The sequence below is a fragment of the Adiantum capillus-veneris genome, chromosome 20 (genome assembly GCF_014529385.1).
Source record: "Adiantum capillus-veneris isolate H3 chromosome 20, ASM1452938v2, whole genome shotgun sequence".
Classification (NCBI taxonomy): Eukaryota; Viridiplantae; Streptophyta; class Polypodiopsida; order Polypodiales; family Pteridaceae; genus Adiantum; species Adiantum capillus-veneris.
Window position 1 is genome coordinate 70643240 of NC_140950.1, and position 24645 is coordinate 70667884.

The 24645-nt window shown below is 44.6% G+C and overlaps 1 protein-coding gene across 1 annotated transcript in view; it reads right to left on the reverse strand.

Annotated features, from left to right (window-relative positions):
- LOC147432710 (uncharacterized) overlaps positions 1 to 23114 on the reverse strand; it is a 29739-nt gene extending 6625 nt beyond the window's left edge. Inside the window, exons 1-2 of the mRNA XM_086492558.1 lie at positions 22483 to 23114; positions 20547 to 21898 (exon numbers count right to left, since the gene is read on the reverse strand). Coding sequence (XP_086348684.1) covers positions 20547 to 21898; positions 22483 to 22779 — 1649 coding nt within the window. The 5' untranslated portion in view covers positions 22780 to 23114. The remainder of the gene's footprint in view (positions 1 to 20546; positions 21899 to 22482) is intronic.
- Positions 23115 to 24645: the final 1531 nt, after the last annotated feature.

Sequence of the window (24645 nt, forward strand, 5' to 3'; positions counted from 1 at the left end):
ACAAGGCACTTAGGCCTTTATTCCCTAACACTCAATGCGGTCATTTTGTTTTTTTCCAGGCAAGATGCCCACTATGCAGAATGTGGGCCAGTGGGTCAATTTCCTTCTTAAACGTCAGGCAGTTCGAGGAGTGTATTTTGGTGCCAGAGGCTTCTATGAGGTTTTGTTGGCGGACACCGACGCCCGCAACATGTTACTCGAATCATCTCCCTTGTATTTTGGAACACAGATGACACATGTACTGCCATGGGCCCTCACTAGAGACTATCAAAGCCTCATCCGTCACAAGTGTCCAGTTTGGGTAGAGATAGTTGAATTCCCGCGTACATGGCGACGCTTTCTCCCTATGCTTGCTTCTCGTTTGGGTAAAGTGATATGTCCTCCCAAACTTGATGCAAACACGAATCGGTTTTGTGTGCTTTGGGATACAGATGTTCCCACCCCTGCAGGTATTACTGTCAACTAGGGTGACCCTCTCATTGGAGAACGCCCTTTCAAGCTCAAATGGGGGAAATTTGCCAATTCCTTTTTTCGATGTGGGAAATTTGGTCACATACAATCTGAATGTCCTGAGCCAAATTTGCAACCTCCTCCTTCAACAGTTTCAGAGTTGCGGTCGTCCTCCCCCCCCCCCCCCCCCCCCCCCCCCCCCAAGATTGAGGTCTCTAATCCTAAATCATCTTTTATTGGGACCTCTACCTTGACTACTACTCCGCCTCTAGATAAAGGTAAAGTCAAATCTGTCAGCTCCCCAAGCACTCCGAACAAGGGAAAGGCTACAGTTACTCAAGAGACCAGGACTAGGGGAAAGCTCGTGGATTTGCATGAAGGATCTCCTTGGGAGACCCCAAGAAGACCGTTAAAGTACGATTACCGCTTTCCTCTCGTAATTATGTACCCTCTATTGTGAAATCTGCGGTGCAAAACGCCCTTCCTTGTAATGATAATCGCACACTTCCGGAAGCATGAAACAAGGTGGTGCGCTCTTATAGAGATGCAGTGCTTCATAGGGCTTCTCCATCCCTTGCTAGCGCTGCTTCCCCTGATACAGGCATGCAGGATACTATAGTCCAAACAAATTGGTTGATGTTGATGTGCCTATGGGCACGTCAACTTAGTCACCTTCTTTTCTTGCCTTGTACATATTCTAAGAATGCATAGTCGTGTTAAATGCATCTCATACAATGTGCACATGTTATGCAATCGTGCGAAGTGGCGATTAACCTAGCATTATGTACATACATGTAAGGCAGATATTGTTGTTTTACAAGAACACGATCAACATGAGTTCGTTGGGCAATGCTTGTACTTAACGGGTTACCGGATTGCGTATGCTGGTTTGACGAGCTTTTCAGGTGTTTTGATGATGATTAGGCATGAGTTGTAACCAATTCTTGCATACAATGATCCGGTGGGTCGCTGGATGGTCCCGCATCTTCCGATAACACTACAAGTCATTCGCACATGTTGGGGGTGGAATTGCAAGCTCGAACAGATTTTATTGCGCACACACAGATGTTGGATTTGTGGAGTCTATTGCATCCGAATGTTTCTGAATACACTTTTTGGCATAATGCTCAATCCTCGTATCGTGCAAGATTAGATCGGTGGTATGTCTTGCATATGCAACAATATGATGAATTTGTATGCAAGATAAGCATTGATCACACATTGCTGCTGTCGGATCATGCTCTTGTGCTAATGACCTTGTGCTTTGGGGGTCTACATTGTGACCAACCTCTCTCTCGGAAATGTTTACTACACATCAATATTGCCTACCTCTCTCATGAGGCATTTTGAAAGATGATTCATCACGTTATTCCCCTTTGGTAGCCCATGTGTACCTTGACTCTGATATTGCTTCTTGACTCGGGATATTAATTGGTATCGTTTCGTTGTGCGAGTGCAATGTGTGATTCAAGATTATGTCAAGCACCATATCCATCAATTATAAGGAGATGTTGAGGATGCCAAATCAGTGTATCAAAAGCTTCAACTTTTGGCTGATGCGCGCTAATTGACTGAAGGTGAGCTGACAGCATTATGTCAAGCCCGAATACGCCTGCAACATAATGATAAACGCAAACTTGATAAATGGAAGACTCGAGCTCGACATAGAGCCTTTGTGGACAAGGGTTGTGCCTCGAAACAGTTTTTTAAGCACTTACATCATTCCAAGGCTTCTCAAACCATCAAGAGAGTTATGGGTAGCTCAGGCTCTTGGATAGCCTCTAACCGTGACCTTGCTGATGCCATGGTTTTGCACTTTGGGAAAGTGTTGCTGCTCCACCTCCATCATGCACGACAACGTTTGTTATCTACGGTGCATCCAATTCTGTCGTTTGCTGATGCCCAAGCCATGGAAGTTGACTTTACTGAGCATGAATTGCATTCAGCCTTGCTTGCTCTCGGTCGATTGCGCTCCCTTGGTTGAGACGGCCTCACATTGGAATTTTTATTTCCTTTTGGGAGCCCTTGAAAGAGCCTTTTCTCTACATGATGAATGCTACGTGGAGTAAGCAGAATTTGTCGACAACCTCGAAAGAAGGATTACTGAAGTATTACCCAAGGAGGCACTTTGTGAGCAGTATGACTAAAAAGATGATTGTGCATCGCATCAAGGAGCCTCTTCTTGTAGATATCCATCCGGCTCAATATGGTTTTATCCCCCGTCGTCAAATCACAGACAATTTGGCTAATGTTTTGATAGGCATGGAATATGCTAAATACACCCACCAAGATGTAGTCGTGATGCATGTCGACATTGAAAAGGCCTTCGATACAGTACAATGGGATTTTATAGCTAACACAATACGGGCCCTTGAATTTGGTCATAAGTTATCTAATGTGTTCTATTTCTTACATGCCCATAGTATGTCTTCAGGCCTTCTTAATGGGGATGTTGATTGACCCTTGGCCGCTTGGGTGTTCTGTCCACCAAGGTTGCCCCCTCAGTGCCCTGTATGCTATTGCCGCCCACCCCTTGTTGATGCATTTTTGGATCATTAAGTTTTGCTTGGTCATCTTCACGGATTGCAACTACCCTCAGGGAATGACTTTATTGGGCAAGCTTATGCTGATGACTCGTTATTTATGCCTCGCAATCATCAAGATGACATGCGCATGATCATGCAGGCATTGGATACATTTGGTCTTGCGGCAGGCCTTAGAAGTTAATTTTCGGAAATCCAAACTCTTGCCCTCAATGTACGCAAATGGCACCATCTTCTATGGCCCGAGGATATTTTTGATCCGAATGTCATTGTCCGCCACTTGGGTACCCTATTGGATGGAAGGACACTGCAACCCAACAAGTGGATTGGATTATATAGCGCCTTGAAGTCAAATTGCAGTATTGGAAACTGTCCACATGGCCGTTGATTGTTCGTCTCCGAATAGTTCAGAGCATCATGATGGCCTATGTTCCGTTCTACTTGCCGTTGTTGCATTGGCCTTGTCATCGCCTCTCATTGCTCATGTCTAATATTTTATCTCATTTGTGGCGCACTGATTCTCGCAAGAAAGGGCTCCGTTTACTTTCAATGGAGAAGCTTTGCACTCCAAAGCGTTTTGGAGGATTAAATATTTTGGACCTTCGCCACCATCATCTTGCAAGGAAGGCCATGTTATAGCTTAACCTTGCCCAACAATCCCAACCTTGGACTCTCATGATAGTCGAATTGTGTCAGCATGTTACCACTTCCGCCTTTGGTCACTGGCAGACGTCCCTCTGCGAGACTGTGTTTGACAAGATGCACAATCATATTCCTAGTTGTTCGCTTACCTCTGCTTTACTTGATGCTTGGAAATCCGTTACGGCTCATCTTTCATAGAATGACAGGCAACCACAAGATAGGAATTCGTTGCACCTGGAAAGTATTCACTGGAGCGGAGCTTTTGCTCTTACTCTTGTAGATCGGTCGCCACGCCAGGCTTTCTTGTCGTGCGTGCACGATGGATGATGTGGTCGACATGTATGGCAATTTGATTCATTATCCTCAAGCGACTGTACACTTGGTTTGAGAATGCATTATCGTTGGTTCTAGGGTGAGCTTGAGCGCATGTTGGCTGACTTCCTGCCCGTTCCACCATTGGCAGTTGGATGCCACATGTTGGATTGGACTTTATGGGATACCCCTTTGGTTGAGATTTTTGCCCGCAAGGTTTATGCTTCTCTCCTAACTCGGTCTTGGCTGGCTGACTACTGTAATGCATTATAGTCTTTGCACAAATCAAATCGATGGTGAAGGAATGCTCTTACTACAATTTGGAAGAGTCGTTTGCCTCTCAAGGAACGTCTGTTTTTGGCGCTACTTGCTGGGAGTGCGCCCTGTTGGCACCTTCCTTAGTGCACATCAGCTCTTCCCAATGTGCCAGATGGTCAGCCTCTGATGAGACAATCAGACACCTGCTTTGGGATTGTCGCTTTACCAGGGTCTTCCTAGACCGCATATCTGACTGTATGCGTCTCCGTTTTCCATCGGCAGTTTTCCACATGTTTTTGGCTCTTCGGCATTCTCTCAGATCCCCTTCAGCGTTTTGTAGTGTAACAAACTGCTGACGTGTCAAAGCCTAAAGAATGGAGCCAACTTACAGATGTCGGCCGGGGGGCCTAAACCCTAAGAAGGACAAGTAACATAAGAAGAAGTCCTACCAACTTATGGGGACCCCGTTCGATGGGGCCCCAAGTGACATAAAGGATTAAAAAAAAGCAGGACTCGCTCACACACACAAAAACAGACTTGCGACAGATTTTTGAAAATTGCACTGGCATGATGACGTGGCAGACTGTACGGATTTCCACTTTTTGTGCTGGCTGATGACGTGGCAGGCTGTACGGATTTCGTAAATTGCGCTGGCAGCTTTTTGGCTTTGCTTTTGGACCAGCTGCTTTTGAGTTTTAAAAGCTTTTTACTGTAACTGCTTTTCAGGCCAAGGGCCTATAAATATGAGGCTAGGGCTCATTCTCTAGTATGCTTCCTGGAGAAGGTGCAGAGTCTAGAGTACCGGCTTGTACTGAGTTGATGTAATATAAAGAAATACTGAAAGGGGCGCCAAGGTTTGGGGCCAATACTCTCTGGGGTGGAATTCCGCCACTCCGTGTTGCGTGTCGTCTCTTTCTTTCACTTCAGTTGTTATTGAAGTGTTAAAAGTATGTTCAGTCTGTTCTTTTCTATTGGCACATGATACCCGTCTTGTGATCAGAGCATCAGGCGTGTGCTTTTCTAAAAGCATACCGGTCCCACAAAAGAGCAAACATAGCTTTATTCGAGGTATCTTCGCCCTCGAACCCAGACCTATTAGCCACTCCCACCCTTACTTCATCGCGCATCGGGCGCGCTCCCATCTTCATCGATGCGTCTTACAGGGCATAAGCCATAAAGAACCCAAGACTTGGAATTCATGGATTCAGTAGGATATTTGCAGTTTCTGCTTAACGAGCTTCACGACATTCTTTTGCGGCATCCTCAACAAAATCTCCCCATGCTGCAAAGTTTTCAACAATTTTTGAGTTACATGTTACCCCCTCTGATGCCCCAGGTGGTACCTCCTCCTCCGGCACCAGAAAGCACGAGAGCTTCCAACCGTCGACCTTCTCGGCCGTCTGTTCCAATCGGGGGAGTCTTCAGGAATATGGTGCAGCCATCTAACCCTGATCCAATGCAACCGCCTTTGCCACCGCCATTGCCCCCACCTCCACCACCACCGCTACCAGACTACAATGGTTGGAGCCCATATGGATACCCTTATTATCCATACCCAAGATATGCGCCTAACCAACCCAAAGATTTCAAAGATGGTGGCACGACAGTCCAATTTTTCACTTTTTCTGGGGTGTGAGATCGCAAGAAAGCATTGCAGTTCCTACAGCAATTCGACAACATCTATGCTTTGGGGAACTATACAGAAGAATCCAAGATTTCCCGAGCAACAGGATTTCTTAAAGATAATGATATGCAATGGTGGAGTTCAATTGCGACACAACCGCATGCTCCAAGGACCTCGCAAGCTTTCAAGATAGTTTTTGCACGTACTTACATGACTTCGATGTTTGAAGTCCAGATTTTGGCACAGTGGGGCTACTTGAAAATGCTTGCCACCGAAACCATGGACGACTATAACCAAAGGTTTCTCGACGTGTACCTTCCGGTGTCCTTCTTTAAGTTCATTCCCTTGGAGGACCAGTGCGAGCGCTACACCATTGGACTACCATCACCATTGTAGGAATATTGTCTCTCCAAGCAAGTCTCTACCATGCAGGAGCTTATGGACCATGCCGCGGTCGACTACAAGCTCATGAAAGGAAGTTGCAGTTTACCACAGAAGAACCTCCGGCCACTAACCAGAACTCCCGGCAACAACGAACAAATTCTCGGGAATCCCGTGAAAACCAATCTCAACAGCCTCGTCTGACACAACATCAACGAGACGCCTTGTTACAAGGAGGCCGATGCTTCAAATGTTTCCAAACAGGACATACGTTCAATACATGTCTTGAGCGAGCCTCGAAGTCCTCAATGCAACCTTCTGCTCCCATGACAAACAGATCCCCGGTGCCACCTCCGGCCAAGAAGGTTAGACCTGCTATTGGACTAGTACCCAATATTTATGGTATACACCTCGAGAGTTTTAATGAATTATGCAAAGCTTATGGAAAAGTCAACGGCTTAAAAGCCCTTATTTTCTTTGACCCCGAAGCTATGGAGAACTTCATCCATCCAGAATTCTTGAAGCAAATGCACTTTGATTATGATGCAGAGGGTGGAGAAATTGAAGCTGAGCTAGCCACGGGGCAAACTCAGAAAGTGGTACCGCTCATTGGTGCACTTCCAATGACTATACAAGATTAACATGGAAAAGCCGATTTCCACATTATGAAGTTGGGCAATTGCGACGTTCTCTTGGGCATGCCCTGGCACGACAAGAATGATGCAACTCTCGAGGTCCGGAACCGAACCATCACCATGATACAGAAGGGCAAGCCCGTTGTCCTCAAAGTTCGGTTGTCCGAACAAAACCCCGAATGACCTTTCTAGTTGTTTTCTAGTTAGATACCTTTGAACATTGTTTGAGAAAGTATTGTCTAAAATTTGTTTGAAATGGATGTTATCTGTTTTAAACCTGTCTTAGTGCCGATTTGAATTGTTTGACTCTGGTTTTAATACTGGTTTCAATAATTGGTGATTTTACTCCCGTGTGGAGAAGTGAGAAATACTGTTTTGATATTGTTTGAACCTCGGAATGACGCAGGCCGATGCCTGGTGAGCATTTCGTTGTATGTTTGAAAACCTCGGAACGACACAGGCCAATGCCTGGGGAGCGTTCCGTTGTATGCTAGAAAACCTGCGAACGACGCAGGCCGATGCTTGGGGAGCGTTCGGTTGTATGCTTGAACCTCCAAGCGACGCAGACTGCGGTTTGGGGAGCGTTCAGTTGTGTGCTCGAACCTCCAAGCGACGCAGACTGCGGTTTGGGGAGCGTTTGGTTGTACAGTCCTCTGAGCTCATGACCCGAACCTTTTTAGGTTATTTGCGGGGGGGGTGACGAGGTAGTCGTTGAGTAGCTTCAAACCGCAGACAGTTTGTCTCGGAGGAGTGCTCAACGGCGCTATTCGTTGTGTCTTGTAACATGCATATGTAAGCATTTGTGTTGCATTGTGATGTGCCAATTACTGAATATTCCTAATTGGATGAGATTGCCTGGGTATGTAATTTTTTTAGTGCATCAAGACACCCGTGGAAGATCAGTACGGTCTGGGTGTGATGGCTAATTTTACTACTCCGGAATATCAAGAGTTTCGATCTGGACGAAAGGAGAAGCTAACTCCTTGATCAAAAGAGCAGAAAGGAGAAGCTAACTCCTTGATCAAAACAACCGAAAGGAGAAGCTAACTCCTTGATCAAAAAAGCAGAAAGGAGAAGCCAACTCCTTAACAAAAAGAGCAAACTGATTGTCCCTCGAAATGACCCTCGGAAATTTTTGAGCTAACTTGAGTTGTTTTGCAGATATGCTGTAATCGCTGACGATTACTCTCTTTCAAGAAGGGGAGATGTAACAAACTGCTGACGTGTCAAAGCCTAAAGAATGGAGCCAACTTACAGATGTGGACCAAGGGGCCTAAACCCTAAGAAGAACAAGTAACAGAAGAAGAAGTCCTACCAACTTATGGGGACCCCGTTCGATGGGCACCCAAGTGACATAAAGGATTAAAATAAAGCAAGACTCGCTCACACACAAAACAGACTTGCTGCAGATTTTTGAAAATTGCATTGGCATGATGACGTCGCAAGCTGTACGGATTTCCGTAAATTGCGTTGGCAGCTTTTTGGCTTTGCTTTTGGACCAAATGCTTTTGAGTTTGAAGGCTTTTTCACTGTAATTGCTTTTTAGGCCAAGGGCCTTTAAATATGAGGTTAGGGCTCATTCTCTGGCATGCTTCCTGGAGAAGGTGCAGAGTCTGGAGTACCGGCTTGTACTGAGTTGATGCAATATAAAGAAATACCGAAAGGGGCGCCAAGGTTTGGGGCCAATACTCTCTGGGGTGGAATTCCGCCACTCCGTGTCGCGTGTCGTCTCTTTCTTTCAGTTAAAGTTGTTATTGAAGTGTTAAAAGTTTGTTCAGTCTGTTCTTTTTTGGCACGTGGTGTCCGTCTTTTGACATGTAGCCTTCTTCACCTGGGTCAGGGTTTGATTGCTATGGTCGGTATGGCGCCAACATAACTTTCGCCTATTCCATCAGCAAGATGTGGATCCCTTTCCTTTGTTCCAGACTTTACTTGGACAATCCTTACATTTTGTCCTTGATATTGGGGACATATCCTTGGATATCCAACAGTTCTATTATGTGTGCTTTTAATGCCTTCCCCTTTCAGAACACCTCTATGTTCTTCTTTGTATTTGATCTTTCTAATGGGTTTTCCTCACGTTGAGGTTTCCCATCTGTAAATTAATCCAAGATTTACAAAAATAAAAATAAAAAATGTGTACGCGCGCCCGCGTTCAGGGCGAGAAAAGCAACTTTGAAGAATGAAAAGGGTAGAGATACAATTCTTGATGTAAAATTAATGGGCGAGTGGCTTCGGCCATTTCCAAATTGAAAATCCAGTCTGTTTGTTTACTTGGTCTTCTTACAAGAGATAGATAACAAGAAAATGTCAAATTTATCCGACCTCGACAAGACTTTTTGCAAGCTCAAGCTAATTGTGTCTCTGAAGGCTTACCAACAGAGTTACTTCCTCAGCATCCTGCAGATCACACCATTGATTTGATTCCGAGCAGTACGCCATCGAACCGACCACCTTACAGAGTAAGTAGAGCCCAAAATAAAGAAATTATAAACCAAGTGAAAGAACTCTTAGAGAAGGGTCTCATTCAACCCAGTACATCACCTTACTGTTCGTCAGTGTTGTTGGTTTTAAAGACAGATGGATCTTGAAGAATGTGCATTGACTATAGGGCTCTCAATAAAATCACCATCAAGAACACGTTTCCAAAACCCAAGATCGATAATATATTGGACACGTACAAGTTTCTCCCTGTTTTAGTAGAATCGACCTGAAAAGTGGCTATCGTCAGATCATGATTGCTCCTAGAGATGTATACAAGACCGCATTCAGGATGTCCTTTGGATTGTATGAGTATTTGGTGATGCCTTTTAGTTTCACAAATGCTCCTGCAACGTTCAACAGGATGATGGATAGGATTTTCGAGAGTATAAATCATTTGTGGGCACCTTTTTCGACAATATTATCGTGTTCTCCAAGAATGAGGCAAAGCATCGACACCATCTGTTACAGGTTTTCCAAGCACTACGGCAACATTGGTTGGTGGTTAATGGGAAGAAGAGTGAGTTTTTCTTACCAGCAATCCACTTCTTGGGACACATTTGTAACAGGCTTGGACATTCCAAGCGAGAAATCAATAGCAACACACAACCAGAAACTTCATACTCATTTAATTTTGACAGAGAGAGAGAGAGAGTCGCCACGGCCCGACGTAGTTCGGTGCCCACAGGTTTGGCCCCAAAGTCTCGTGCCCCTTCCGATACTTCTTTTTCATTAATCATTGCAAAGTACAACTCCCGAGGGACCTCTCCTCTCAGACTTTGCGTCCAAATACCCTACAAAGTGAGGCCCCAAGGGCTCTTATAAATTTACAAGGAATGCCAAAAGAAGAGCCCCAAAAGCAAAAGAAATAAACCCAAAAGCTACTGGCCCAAAAGCTGCCAGCATAATTTTCGAAAATCTGTACAACCTGACACGTCAGCACCTGTCAGCGCAAAACACGGAAATCCGTATTGATGTCCACGTGGCATGTCAATGCCAAATGCAGTGGTCCGTACAATTGCCACGTCAGCATGCCAACGCAATATGCGGACCTGTCCGTATAGTTTGCTGCCACGTCAGCCTCTCTGTCACAAACTGATGACATGGCAGTGCTCATACACACACACACACACTACTGACATGGCTGGCGTACGGATTTCTGCGAAATACGCTGATTGTACGGATCTCTGCAAATCACGCTGACTGTCGTATAGAACTGCCGAAAATTACGCTCACTGCTTTTGGCAGATTTTGGAAGACCAATTGCTTTTAGAAACTGTTGCTTTTAATTTTAGAAGCTTTTGGGGCTCTGCTTTTGGGCATCCCTTGTAAGAATAAATAAGTCTTTTGGGCCTCATTACTCGGAGCATTTGGACGCAGAGTCTGAGTGTAAGTTCCCACGGACTCTCTTGTACTTCGCACACAGATTAATATAAAAAGAAATACCAAAAGGGGCGCCAGTCTTTGGGGCCAATCCCTCTTGGCACGGAACTACGCCGGGCCGTATCGTCTTTTGTGAACAGTTTTAAAGAGAATCTTTGCTGTGTTGCGGGAGAATCTTAACTTGGGGTGTCCAAGTTTGTTATGGTATCAGAGCGCGGCCAATTTCTCTTCTACCGTGAAATCCGATCCTTTTCTCGCGACACTTATGGATTCCAAGAAGAATCAATCGACTTCTTCTGCATCTGCTAATGCGGGAGGAGATCACGAAAAAGATTCAACCGAATTAACAGAGAAAGAGTACGTGCTACCTCGGCCTACTCAGTATGAACTTCAAGAGATGGAACGTCGACATCAAGTTGACGAATGCACAAAGCAGATGATTAAATTTGCAAAGGATCCTCAGTTTGCAAAATTTTTATCTCAGCAATCCATCGTAGACATGCACACCCAGTGGTAGAAAGCCACAGAACCACCCATCAAACCGACAATCAAGAAACCTCCTTCTCCGAGGATGTTTACAGAACAAGAATTACAAGAGGTGGTTCAGACACAGATCAGTCGGCTTTTGGACGTGAACAACCAATTCAAAAAGCGAGTGAAAAAGCGCGAAGGGGACTGACTACCCTGGTTATTTGGGTCCTCAATCCTCTTTTGCATCTGCAAGAAAACAGAAGAAGAGTGTACGATTTGAAGGACTACCCAGTTCTTCTTCTTCTTCTTCTTACGGTTCTTCTAGCTCTTCTAGCTCGAGCGACGAGGACACAAAAGGGCAAGAAGCGAAGCAAAAAGCAAAGCTTCGGAAAGGGTAAGAAAAAGGCAAAGAAACCCAGATTTCGCCCAGTTTCTGACAATTCGACAAGAAGTCATCCTCTGATAGTTCGGACTCCGATGACCATATGCTTTATGCAAAGAAGAAGCATTTTTACAAAGCCAATCAATATGACTTCCTCGAAGACAAAAGTAAGAAAGAAAAAGAAGTCAAAGAAGGTGGATAGCCAATTAAATTTGAATCCTTTTCTAGGTTTCGAGATGCTCCGAGGGCTTTGGCCTTCATCCAATAGTTTGACATAGCCTTTCTCTAAAGGGCACTACTCAGAGCACTCCAAGATAAGGAGAGATGCATCTTTTTTTAAAGGCAATGCTCGAACATAGTGGTCCACTCTTCTTCTAAGGAAGGAAGCTCCAGTCAAATGGTTGAAATTCAAAAGGCTCTTTATATCTTCTTCGCTGACTCGGGAGTACGAACGACATATATGAACTGCTTAGAACCATCTTCGGATGACCAAGGGAGATTCTTTGGACACTTATTGCGAGAGGTTTTGGGACTCTTTTCTACCAACCTCTTCATTTCAGAAGGTCTCTTTTAAATTCTATTCAAGAATTAATGGGTCATGCGAAACGGGGTTTCTCTATACATTCAAGAAATTTGACTTACCACACGACAGACCTCCAATGAAAGTAGAAAGAAAAAGAGTTCCCAAGAAAAGAAGGATAAGGATACATGACCCCGGATCACTCTTCGAGAGAGGGCCAATTATATCAAAGAGGGGAAGTGTTTTGGTTGCGGGGAACATGGACACATCCCCGCAAAGTGCCCCAAAAAGGCACAGCAAGAACAAACTGAAGACAACCACAAAGTTCGAGGGCAGCAAAGGAACATGGCAGAAAAGGCAAGATGAAAGCAGAACTCGTACCAGATTGCATGGGTACTGACCCAAGCTTGATTGATGAAAGAGCAGACTTTGTCGAGCTTGGGGCAAAGTGAAAGATCAAGAAGCCCTGATTTTCTTCGATGGAGGAGCCAAGGTCAACTTCATTTCACCTGAATTGGCAGCGCGGCTCAAGATTAGATAGGATTGGACCACCAATAGAGGCAGTTCTAGCGGCACCGGGACGGACATAGCTATTACACCTGTCATTGGCAAACTTCGGTTGCCTTGTCAGGGGTATTTAGGGCACAAGGACTTTTACATAATTCCCTTGGAAGGTTGTGGCGTCCTCCTAGGAGTCCCTTGGTACCATAAGAACAACGCCGTGGTCGATTATCGGGCAAAGAAAGCAACTTTGACAAACGAAAAGGGCCAAAAAATTGTACTTGATGTAAAATTGAACGGCGAGTCTGTCCCTATTGTATCGGCTTCGGCCATTTCCAAATTAATGAAATCCAATCTTTTTGTTTACTCAATCTACTTGAAAGAGTTAAATGATGAACATAGAACAAACATGTCTGAACTTGATAGAGAACGCCAAGATTTTCTCCACTCTCATGCAAATTGCTTCTCTGAGGGCCTGCCAGGCGAGTTGTCCCCATCTCATCCTGAAAATCACACCATTGGTCTGATTCCTAGAAGCACACCACTGAACCGGCCACCTTACCGTGACGTTGCTAATTGATCATGGTCTGAGATTTGGAATGATTTTGTATGTGATTTCCTTTGATATCAAGTGATGTTCGGTGATGTGACTGTCGTTTGGTACAAGTGCTAGATGTGTCGTGTCTAGTGAGTTGGTACTAACAGTCAGTGTCTACTAAGACAATTTATGGCCTCTGTCAGTTTTGCAGGCGTAATCGAGGGCGATTACAATTCTTTCAAGAGGGGGGTATGTCACAAACTAATGACGTGGCAATGCCCGGACACACACACACACACACACTCTGCTGACATGGCTGGCATACGGATTTCCACGAAATACGTTGACTGTACGGATCTCTCCAAATCGCGCTGACTGCAGTACGGAACTGCCAAAAATCACGCTGACTACTTTTGGCAGATTTTGGAAGACCAGTTGCTTTTGGAAACTGTTGCTTTTAATTTTAGAAGCTTTTGGGGCTTCGCTTTTGGGCATCCATTGTAAGAATAAATAAGTCTTTTGGGCCTCATTACTCAGAGCATCTAGACGCAGAGTCGGAGTGTGAGTTCCCACCGACTCTCTTGTACTTTACACACAGATTAATATAAAAAGAAATACCGAAAAGGGTGCCAGTCTTTGGGGCCAATACCTCTTGGCACAGAACTATGCCGGGTAGTGTCGTCTTTTGTGAACTGTTTTAAAGGGAATCTCTGATGTGTTGCGGTAGAATCTTGACTTGGGGTGTCCAAGTTTGTTACACTCTATCCAAGCAGTACTGCCACGTCATCAGTTTGTGACATACCCCCTCTTGAAAGAGTTGTAATCGCCCTCGATTACGCCTGCAATACAGACAGAGGCCATAAACCAATCCAGTAGACATTGACTCTAAGTATCGACGCACTAGGCAACACAAATCTAGCACTTACACAAAGAAAACACAATCAGTGCACATTCACATCATATCAATCACATAAAAATTGATTCCAAATCTAAGACCATGATTCCTTGCAACGTATTTAGCAATCGCATCTAGATCCACATAGGACCTCATTGATGTCGGATTAACTAATCCTTATTGTGATCATGTCTATAAATTCTCAAGACCATGATTCCTTGCAACGTATTTAGCAAGCGCATCTAGATCCACATAGGACCTCAATGATGTCGGATTAACTAATACTTATTGCGATCATGTCCATAGTCTCTCAAGACCGAAATGTTGCAATCATTTTGTCTTTCAAACCTGCACTCAAACACAATCACATGAGTGAGCCCAGAAATCAGATTCATTTTCGGGAATTCCCGTGTCGTCTTTTGTGAACTGTTTTAAAGTGAATCTCTGTTGTGTCGCAGTAGACGACACAAAGTGACCAATAAAACCGCCGAAAATGGGCTGAAAACCCAAAAACACATGTGAAGGTCAAAATAGCAAATGGATCTGGAAGGGTTTTCCGCGACAAAGATGTCTAGAAATGGTAGCGCTAGCAGGGAAATCAGCAGATCTAATGTTTCTTGCAAAAAACGCAGGTTGAGGTGAGGTCCTGCGCAACAGAAATCGCTCATGTTTCTACGCTTGCCTGGCTGATGTAAAAAACGCTAGCAGATCTAGCTCCAGTTGCAAAAACGCTTGCTGATTCAACCCTTGGGAGAAGAACCTGATGCAATGTAGCGCCTCATAATAGACAGTCTGAAGCTGCTAATACCATGTGAGAGTGCGCATGTACGGAAGAGAGAGAGAGAGAGAGAGAGAGAGAGAGAGAGAGAGAGAGAGAGAGAGAGAGAGAGCACAAATGCAAGATATGGTGAGGAGGGGGCGATCAGCCCCCCATGACTACCATGAGCAAAAGACCCATACAATGATCAAATGTGTGATCTCTGTGAGATGTGAGATGTGGAAGTGGGTACCCCCCGCCCAATAATAGGTGCCCAAGGGGAGGTAGGGCAAGGCCTGATAAAAATCCCGACGACCCAACAGAAAAATGATATATGGAAATATATGTGGGCGCTCGGACAAAAGTGGGCGGCCGGCCCCAAACTCGGGCGACCGGACCAGGTACAACCTAGACTATGGGTGCCAGCCCAGAGACATACTAGCCGTATATGTATGCCCTAGACCTGTGAAGCAGCAAAGTGGTGTAAGTCTAACATGGGTAGTTTTATTAACTAATAGAAGGGTCTTTTTCTCGGAAAAAAAAAAGCACTTCTTTCATAAAGTCATCCAGTAGAATACTTTCAGCACATCAGCATCCCTGAAGTCTAAAAGGAAATCAATGACTTTATTCCATCCTGGCAATCTCTGACAAAGGAGCAGAGTAACTCCCCTCTTGTGCAGTCCCGCTTGCACTAGATTCAACCCGCTGATCTCCGAGAACTCTTGAATAGCCAAAGCTAGACCAAAAGCGTCAAGGTAACGTTCCAAATCTGAGGGGTATCTACTAGGTCCTCCTCCTCCATCCACTTTGCACTCAATGTCGGATGGTTATTAACTAAGAACCGCCGTTCACTTTACCTTTCTCTTTCCTTTCTTGGTGAGCTCGTATCTGTTCCGGAACAAGTATCTCCTCGCTCGCTTCCACTTCAGGTTGCTCCTCAGGCCCCCTCTCGACTGGCACCTCACCCTTGAAATTTTTCAAGAGACTCACATAAAAAGCATTGTGAATCTTCCATGTTTCTCGCAACTTCAATCTGAAAAATACATCATTTATCTTCTCTTGAATCTAGAAAGGGCCATAGTATCGCTTTGTTAGCTTTGGAAAAAACCACTCCTTTCCTTACGTGTGTGCCTTCTCAAACCGTAAGAGCATCCAATCATCTTCCTTCAGCTGCAAGTCGCGTCGAATCTTCTCGGTTGCCTTCTTACGCTGTGCTTGAGACCTCGCAAGAGCCTCGTGCACCTTAGCAAAAGCAGTATCCAGATCTAGATCAGACTGATCTACTTCAAAAAAAATATTATCATGGTCTAGGGAATTCTTTGATCTACTAGCTAATTCTTTTTTTCCTTTCTTTCCTTGTGCCCTGGGACCTGTGGGTAGCATCTTTAGCTTCCCATGTCCATTGGCGCATGAGTCTCAATCATCGGAACCCTAAGACACACTATCATCTGATCCCCTTCCTCCGGAATCCTCTGATGAACTTGCATCTAGTTCCCTTAGTTCGTCGGAACCTTTGGATGTGCTACCATCTGATTCTCCAAAATCCTGTGATGAGCTGTTATCCGGTTCCCCTCATTCATTCTCTTCAATCTGGTGGACTCTTGCCTTGTTGAGATGGATACTACTCTATCCGTAAGATAAGTCAATGAGCCGGCATGCATTCCAAATCGTTGCTTAGCATGTCCCATAAGTCTCTGAATAAAGTCAGACTTCTAGTTTAGACGATAGTCTTGAATCTCTTTTAGCAAACCACAGCAAAACTGCTCAATCTGGCCTCTTTGGTAAATAAGTATCCCAAAACCTCTGGCAGTAGTCGTCCAATGTATCTTTCTTAGTCATTCTCAAGTGATGCCAAGTTGTAATGACATCTCTTGTTTATTTATATGATATCCAAGTTGGCGTGAAAATTGTCTTGAATTTTAATCACGTCGCAGGTGCTTCTCTACGTAACAACAGAGTAGACCACCATGTCTGTACAGTTCCTTTCAAGTAAGATGCCGCCTTTCGCACCCTAGAATGTTCTAAGAATCGTCCTCCAAAGAAGGCAACGTCAAACTATTCTTCAAACTCAAGGGCTCGATGGGTAACCTGGTAGCCTGAAAACGTCTCAAACCTGACGGCCTGACTTCCTTCCTTGAACTCCTTGGTTTTCTTGTTGATCTAGTCATTGTCAAAAGGGGACGAGATCTCCTCCTCTAAACGGCTAGATTGCCTTCCATGCCTTCTAGACTTTTTTCCAAAAATCTACTTCAAAAGAATCTTGTCTTAGGTGCTTAGAAATTGAGGAACCTTCTTAGCACCCTTGAATACTTCAAATGGCGCCTTCCGCATGTGTTGTTGTAGGCAAACTCCACCAAGGGAAAATACTTTTCCCATTAAGTCTGTTGATCCAAAATATAAGACTTCAACAAATCTAAAACCATTGGATTATTTGTCTCAAATTGCCCATCTGTCTGCGAATGGAACGAAGACAGGAACTGCAACCGCGAGCCAATGTTCTCCCAGATTGCCCTCCAAAACAAACTAGTAAACCGAGTGTCTGTGTCCGAAACAAGGGACTCGAGCATGCCATGTTATCGGAAAATCTGTGAGACGAACAGTTTCACCCAATGATCGGTTTTGCACCATGCTTTGCCGCATACCTCTCCTCGTTTTGGATCTCTAGATACTACAAGTGTTTGGCGCCCGGCCATCAGATTCATCTTTACAGATGCACCCTTGGATACGTCTCATTTGTCATCATTTATGCGCTGCTTGCTGCGGATTTGAAAGGAACTACGTCTTGCTTTGATTCGCCACACGCCTTCGTGTATCCAAAAGGTAGCAAGGTAGCCACTTGTATGGAATGCATATGTGACAGATTCAGAAGGCCGTCAGCTAGGCGAGAGCCCACACATTGATTGGGCTAGATGGGATGATGGGCCAGCATGATCTTTACAACGTTGGTCAGATGCTTCCTTGGTTAAGGCACGGGTGCTTGAGCCTTGGAGCTACCTACGGGATACAAAGAGGGGTTGCTGCCTGTATGAGAGAGATTAATGAGGCTATTTCACCAGACTGGCACGCCTTCATCAGGGGACAGACTCTTTTACCTTCTCATCACGGATGGTGGGTGTACTTCAATCCGCACTCAAGACCCAATTGTTGCTCGGCAGGAGAATCTCGTCTTTAGCATTACGAAAACTCGCCATCATGGACGTCACGTCAAACTGAAGTTTCAGGGTGAGGTACTTTGTTGAACCTGTTTTCACTACAGACGAGGCACCACTTTGCAGATTGTGGATTTGGCAACGAAAGTCACTTGTTCAGTTGGATTGGGATCCTAGTGAGTGGTAGTGGCCTTCATTGAGAGATGATGGAGCCCCTCTTATCATTTTGTGAGTACTTTGTCTCCCTTCTTTTGCAGACCAAGCACCCTTCTCACCGTCCACACCAGTCAGAGGTATGGCAAGATCAGCGCATCCTACCTGCTTTCTAGAGACATTTTTGGTCATGCATTTAGACCCTCCAGATCAACCGCATGATATGTTTTCCATGTGGATGATAGCATCTGCGGGACTGCATGTTGGTACTTGGTCAACAGTCACTCATCATGACCCGACTTGTCAGCGATGTACTTTAGAGTCTTACTGTCAGCTCTCAAGACTCCTAAGAATATGTAGTAGCACCATGAGCATAGAAGACAACTAGCTAGGATGTTACCCCCAAAGCGCTTCTTCCACGACTCTCCTTGTGGATTGAGAAGTTACTGTCAATTCTCGAGACTCCCAAGAATATGTACTACCAGCACAAGGGTAGAAGGTAGCCAAGATGTTACCCTCATGTAAGGTGCAGCGGAATGAATGTTTGAACTTTGCTCAAGATGAGTGCTCCGAACTGTGCTCAAGGTTCCTTTTGTTCTTATGGAAGGGAGAGCCTTCCGTTCTTAATGAGAGTGCAATGATCATAAACAAAGTGAATGGACACTATACGTGCAAGTGTATGAGAATGAGAGATAGAGAGAAGAATACAACACCAGAGACGTAAAACCCTCCTCCAAGGGCCCCACTCTCTATGGCGAGAGCGGTCTACTTACGAATGCACAAATCTCTACAATGCTTGAACTTGCCAACGATGTCGATGACGATGAGGACGACGACGAGACGGGCTGAAATCTGAAAACGCTAAGGGCTGAAAATCTGCAAATCTTTATCTGCTGAATTCTGACTCTATGTCGATGACGACGCGCTGAAAACGCAGATTTTCCGGGCTGAATCTGTAAACCTTGCGGAATCTGACCGTGCGGCGAGGATCTGCTACGGGAAGGTGAGATCTGCGAGGTATGAGACTTGTTCTGCAATGTCTAACTGCTGAAAACTGAAAACGCTGGTTCTAGGGCTGAATCTGTCACGAAGATCTGCAAAAACGCTGAGGTTGATTTGCAAACCAAAAACGCTAGGGCTGAAAATGATCCTGCTGCGGTGAATCTGCTAACGTTGGGGCTTCTGCTTCTTGCTATCGCCAGGTCTCTGCAAGATCCAAAAACGCTGGCTGATCAGTTGCGAACAGACTCACAAAAGTGCCAGAACACTTCTAAATCTAGATTGACTGGACTGACTGAACCTTTGTCGTGTTGTAGCTTGTCCACGGACACATAGGGTTGGATGTGTCACGTGACACCTCAAACCGCTTGTTCCACAAAGTCTCCTTGCTGGTTACAATTGCTCCACTATTAATACAATATATAGAGATATTGAAGGAGAAAGCTTGAGCTCTTGCAGGGAGACACACTCACACACAAAGGAGGGTGTGCACACAAATGTAAATTAAAATCTTCTACTTCTTGACTTCTCAAAATGATAAGATAGGTCCACTCAACAAAACTGAGAAACAGAGGTCCCCGTAACATAATTGAGAAAAACAACAAAAATAAAATTATACGCAATGTTTAATATGATGTTATGAATACACTAGTGAGTAAGCTGGCAAGATAAGTATTGCATCACAAATCAGGGACATATCACAAGGCATTATGCGTCTCCTCGATGGTTCCTTCCTATATGCCACTGCGATGTATACCTAGCTAGCACTCATACTACACTACTCCAAGTTGTACTTCCTCTAAGAGATAGGGCCATGGAGCATCCCCACAAGTCTCATGTATACAATATATAGCTCCTTCTTCCACCCACAAAAAAAAGTAATACATTACTTTCAATGGGTAGACCAGGTCCATAAAGTCCAGCTACTGTAGCACTAGAGAAGATCTTTGTGTCCACTACCACATGCTAATGGTAAATGTAGGAGAGGTCATCCACATGTATCAGATGTTAAGCTTGGTATCTTGATTCTTATCACCCAACTCATGCCCTACCATATCGTCAACGTATATAAAATGGAGGTAAGAAGTCATCCAGTATACCATGTGTTGCGCTTGGTATCTAACACCCAATTCATGCCCTGCCTATCATTTCCATCCACGACATACATTAGATGGTGTATGGGCATAAAAAGGGACACGATGGCTAAAACAACACATCTCGCACACAAAAGTGTGACAAAAATGGCAGATGCACACTCAAGAGCCATCCAGCCAGCACCCTTGGGCTCAAGGTGGACTCCTGAGTCCTACACGACAAGGCATAAAAGTAATGGACATAAAACAGTCCCCCACTCCCCATAAACTACTCTGAAGGACAATGGTAATAGGAAAGATAAGAATCTCTAATAAGCAACAATTCCAGTAATGTCAGTACTCATGGTGCAATTGAGACTTTGACTATTCACAGCATACCTTCCTTTCGATGAGACAATGAAAATATTTTCAGCACAAAGTTTCTGATAGGCAGTTTCCGCAGCTTCAAAATCCTGATAGCATATATACCCTTTTCTGGTTGTCTCATAATCCAAGCTGGGCCAGATGTAGATCATTAAGGCATCACATGTAACTTTGCGAATTGCCTTCAATGCCTTGGAAGGTATGACATCCTTCTCGATGTTCTCAACCAGCAAAAACTGAGTGTGACTAATCCCTTTCTCGCTTAAACAAAAATACTCCCTCGTATTTTCCTTCTGAGCTCTAGAAATCTCTTTTACGTCACCATTGTCTTCAAAATGTTGCTTTTGTGTGGGAATATCAGCTTGAAAATGAGCATTCTGGCCACAAACTTGAGAAGTTGTGGAATGAGGACAAATATCCCCACTCCTTGTCCATTTGCACGATATATTTGCATTTCTATGGCTACACATGCTGTGGGTACACATGTTTGTCAAATGAACGGGGGCGACAGGTATAAATCCCACAGCCTCACATTGGTAGGGTTCACCCTTGAAGCGACGTCTTGGCAAGGCGACATATGAACAAGCTGGCCCATCACCCGTACATGAAAACATCTGCTCATTTGAAATCCCAGAAAAGTCATGGCGCGTGCTGAATCCATCAACCAAAGAAGGGCTGGCTTTATGTGGGTTCCCTTTGTTATCCCGCTTTGAACAATCAGAGCCTTCCACGGATTTATGGACTAAAGTATCATTTACTGCACCTGTTTGAGTGTGGCTCACTCTAGATGAAGGCTTGCAATCTTCCTCTTTGTCTGAATCGATCTCTATGAAATCTACCGAACCCTTTGCTGATTTATTTAAATCTGGCAGATTGTGACTGAGGATGGGAGGTTCAGAGCTTTTCGTAAACTGTGTGCTAAGGCAAATCTTCTTCAAAGGTTGCCCTTCAAGATTCCCCTCTTTCTTTATACCATAATCCCTGAAATGATTGGAGCTTTCACCACACTGCAGGCTTGTATCCAAGCCCTTTGAGTCGTTTTTCGACACAGACTGCTCACATTTGGCTGAACTAGCCTGCTCCCCTCTTTCATCAACTGACGATGCTACTTTCCTTTTCTTGGATGTCAAAAGAATGTCCTTTTCTGAAGCATCCTTGCCCTTTTGGACTTTCCCACACTTCACTTCTGCAAGGTAGTCCTTGATGACAGGATCGTCCTCTATATCCCCTGGTGTCTTCAGACAGATATCTCCACAGGTTACAAACTGCTTTTTCTGCACGAGTGGTCCCCCCAACCACTCCACCTCAAACTGACACATGCAGCATTCTTGGCCACCTCGATCAACCTTATGGGGAGACCTACGAATCTGCACCAAAGAAAAAAGTATTTAAGGGTTCCGCAGGTGGTTCGATTCACCAGCTATAATACCAAAACATGATAAGAACGATTTACTGGATCCGATCACCAATAAAGCAAAAGTTTTTGGAAAAAACAATTTGTATCATTTCAGAGAAAAGGCTTTGATAGTCTGCAATAAAGGCTGATAATTTCCTGTCTTCAATGCTAGCCAAAACTCTTCTCTAAAGAAACAAAAAGTGCAGATACAAGATACAGGAAATCCTCAGGTCCTCCAAAAAGTTTTCAGTCACTAAAGAGAGGTACAAACCACAGATTCATAATTTGTTTAGCTACACATGCAAAAACAAAGCTCAACACGTTCATCAAAATAGCAGGTCAATCAGACCTTTCTCTCAGCTATCTGATCAAGGATAAGTGAAGGCTCAATACATATAAACAAAACTGAGATGGCACATACATGAAGATGTGCACTGGGCAGGCCTGTGCATGAGTTGCATGAAGCTATAGAAAACTCCGGATGACCAAGTATGTGCATACAAGAAAAAAAACCAATAGCACAAAACAACCTTGTGAAAGAGAAATGTATCACACCTGCTGAAGCTTGGCATCATAGTATTCAAAACAGTCAGAGCCCGGCTGCCTACATGCAACACACAAGAAAATGCCACGACGGAGGCTGCTACATTGGAAGTCTTGCATGGGCTGGGATGCTGGCCGTATCATTTTCTTGACATCCTGTGGTGACTTGAATTTTGTGGGCAGCCAACGCTCATCTTCTTCATCAGCAAAGTGCTCAAAATGCACACGGAGGAAAGGACCCTCAAAGGTTGCAGTTCCTGCATACCAAGCCCCGTCCTTGGCTTTGAACTCCAGAACCGCTTCTCGCATGTCTAGGCCCAAACTTTCTGCTTGTCTATCTTGTCTTCAGCTTCCGGGTTTCAATCCGTACGTTCCTCTCCTATTCCTGGTCTAGCTCCGATGGTTCTTTCTCCTGTGGTAAAGGACAAGGAAAGACCTTCTGGAATCCCAGCTGCATGAAGGCCGCAGAAGGCGAGAACAGATAGGAAACAAAAGATATGGCTCAAGGATACCGTGCGCGAGTGGAAAAACACAGGGTTTTGCGAGGACATAGGATGATGGCAGAGCTACCGCGCCATAGGCCCATAGCCGCCAACGCGCCGATAGTGAAAGCAGCAAATAACAAGCATCGACAAACGGTATCCATGTTCAATTGAATCATTGCGCAGTACATTTTTGGGTTTTTGTGAAGGCCCCGATTACTAATAACTTAATTTTAGTCTTAATTAGTTGGTACGTACTCTACTAATGACTCCTAAATGGTTTGCACGCAGTTTATTCCATTACTCTCATAGATTCTTCAAGATTCCCTCTCTCTTTTGAAGGATTCACCACCTTTACCAAAGGATTCAGGAATTCAACCTCTCACCTTCCAGACATTAACTTCGAAAGGTGCTCCTTAACCATTGTGGGGGCACATAATGTTGTTGCTTTTCCCCACTTATTAAAATAAAAATATATTGCATTTGCCCCAGCGTCTCATCGCCCTACCTTTGCATGCACCTGTTGTCTGCGTGTTGCCTTGCCTTGTCTGCACGTCGCCTCTCCCATGCATGTCTGTTGTGCCACGCACCTGCCTGGTTTGCTGCGCCCGACATTGTTTCCCCTCTCCACGCATCTTGCTTGATTCTCTCTTTTTTTCGATTTTATGTGATTGGGTCCACCTTACTGGCTGGCATGTGGCAAAGGCCCTAGTGTTCCCTCCTCACTATCTCACACGGGCATTTAAGGAGGGGATCAATGGCACACGTTTATTACAGGGATTAGGTGCAATCTGAACCATCCGATCCGCTTCTTGTAAATTCGAAAAAACGGGTAAATTTGGTGCAGCAAAAATTGTAAATTCGAGTGACGCTTGTAAATTCAGGTGGATTACACCTCCCCCCCCCCCCCCCAAAACTCGAACCCACAGCGTCACCGTTGAGAGCCTATCACCTTAACCACTTCGCTTGCGCGTGTTTCTTGAGAGCATTAGAAGACATGTTCTTGATAAATTCGGGTTAGCTTAGTAAATTCGAGTCGATTAGTAAATTCGGCGGCATCGCAAGATCGAGGGGAAAAAAGCCCATGTGAGATAGTGTTGAGGCTAGTGTTCAATATGTTTTTTTTTAGCTTTGGAAATAAGGTGGTGATGGTTTGATGTGGTGATCAGAGTTCACATATCATGGTTCTTAGTGAAAACTCCGGTTGTCATGCCATTGAACCTTGATATTCAAGGTCAAAAATTGAGCATTTGAGTTATAAACCTCTAAGAAATTAAGAATATCCTAGATTTTTCCATAAATCTCGGTTGTTTGATTACCTTGCCCTTAAAATACATAGCCAGCAAAATGGTTTTTTTCAAGCACATGTGGTGATTCTCTGAATCATTTTGGTTTCTTTAATGTTAAATATTGAACGTGAGAAAACCAATGCTAATCATTAACTTGTGCACACATTCCTTCAACATTTCTCTCTCTAACTTTTGCAGTCGTTGTTTCAACATCTCTCTCTCTCTCTCTCTCTCTCTCTCTCCCCTACCTAGTGGCAAGCCCTTTAAATATCCTCTCCACCAACCTTGCCCAACCCCCACTTTCACATGTCCATTCCATAGCACTGCCACTCAGCACCTCACCTTTGCATCTCTCTCTCTCTCTCTCTCTCTCTCTCTCTCTCTCTCTCTCTCTCTCTCTCTCT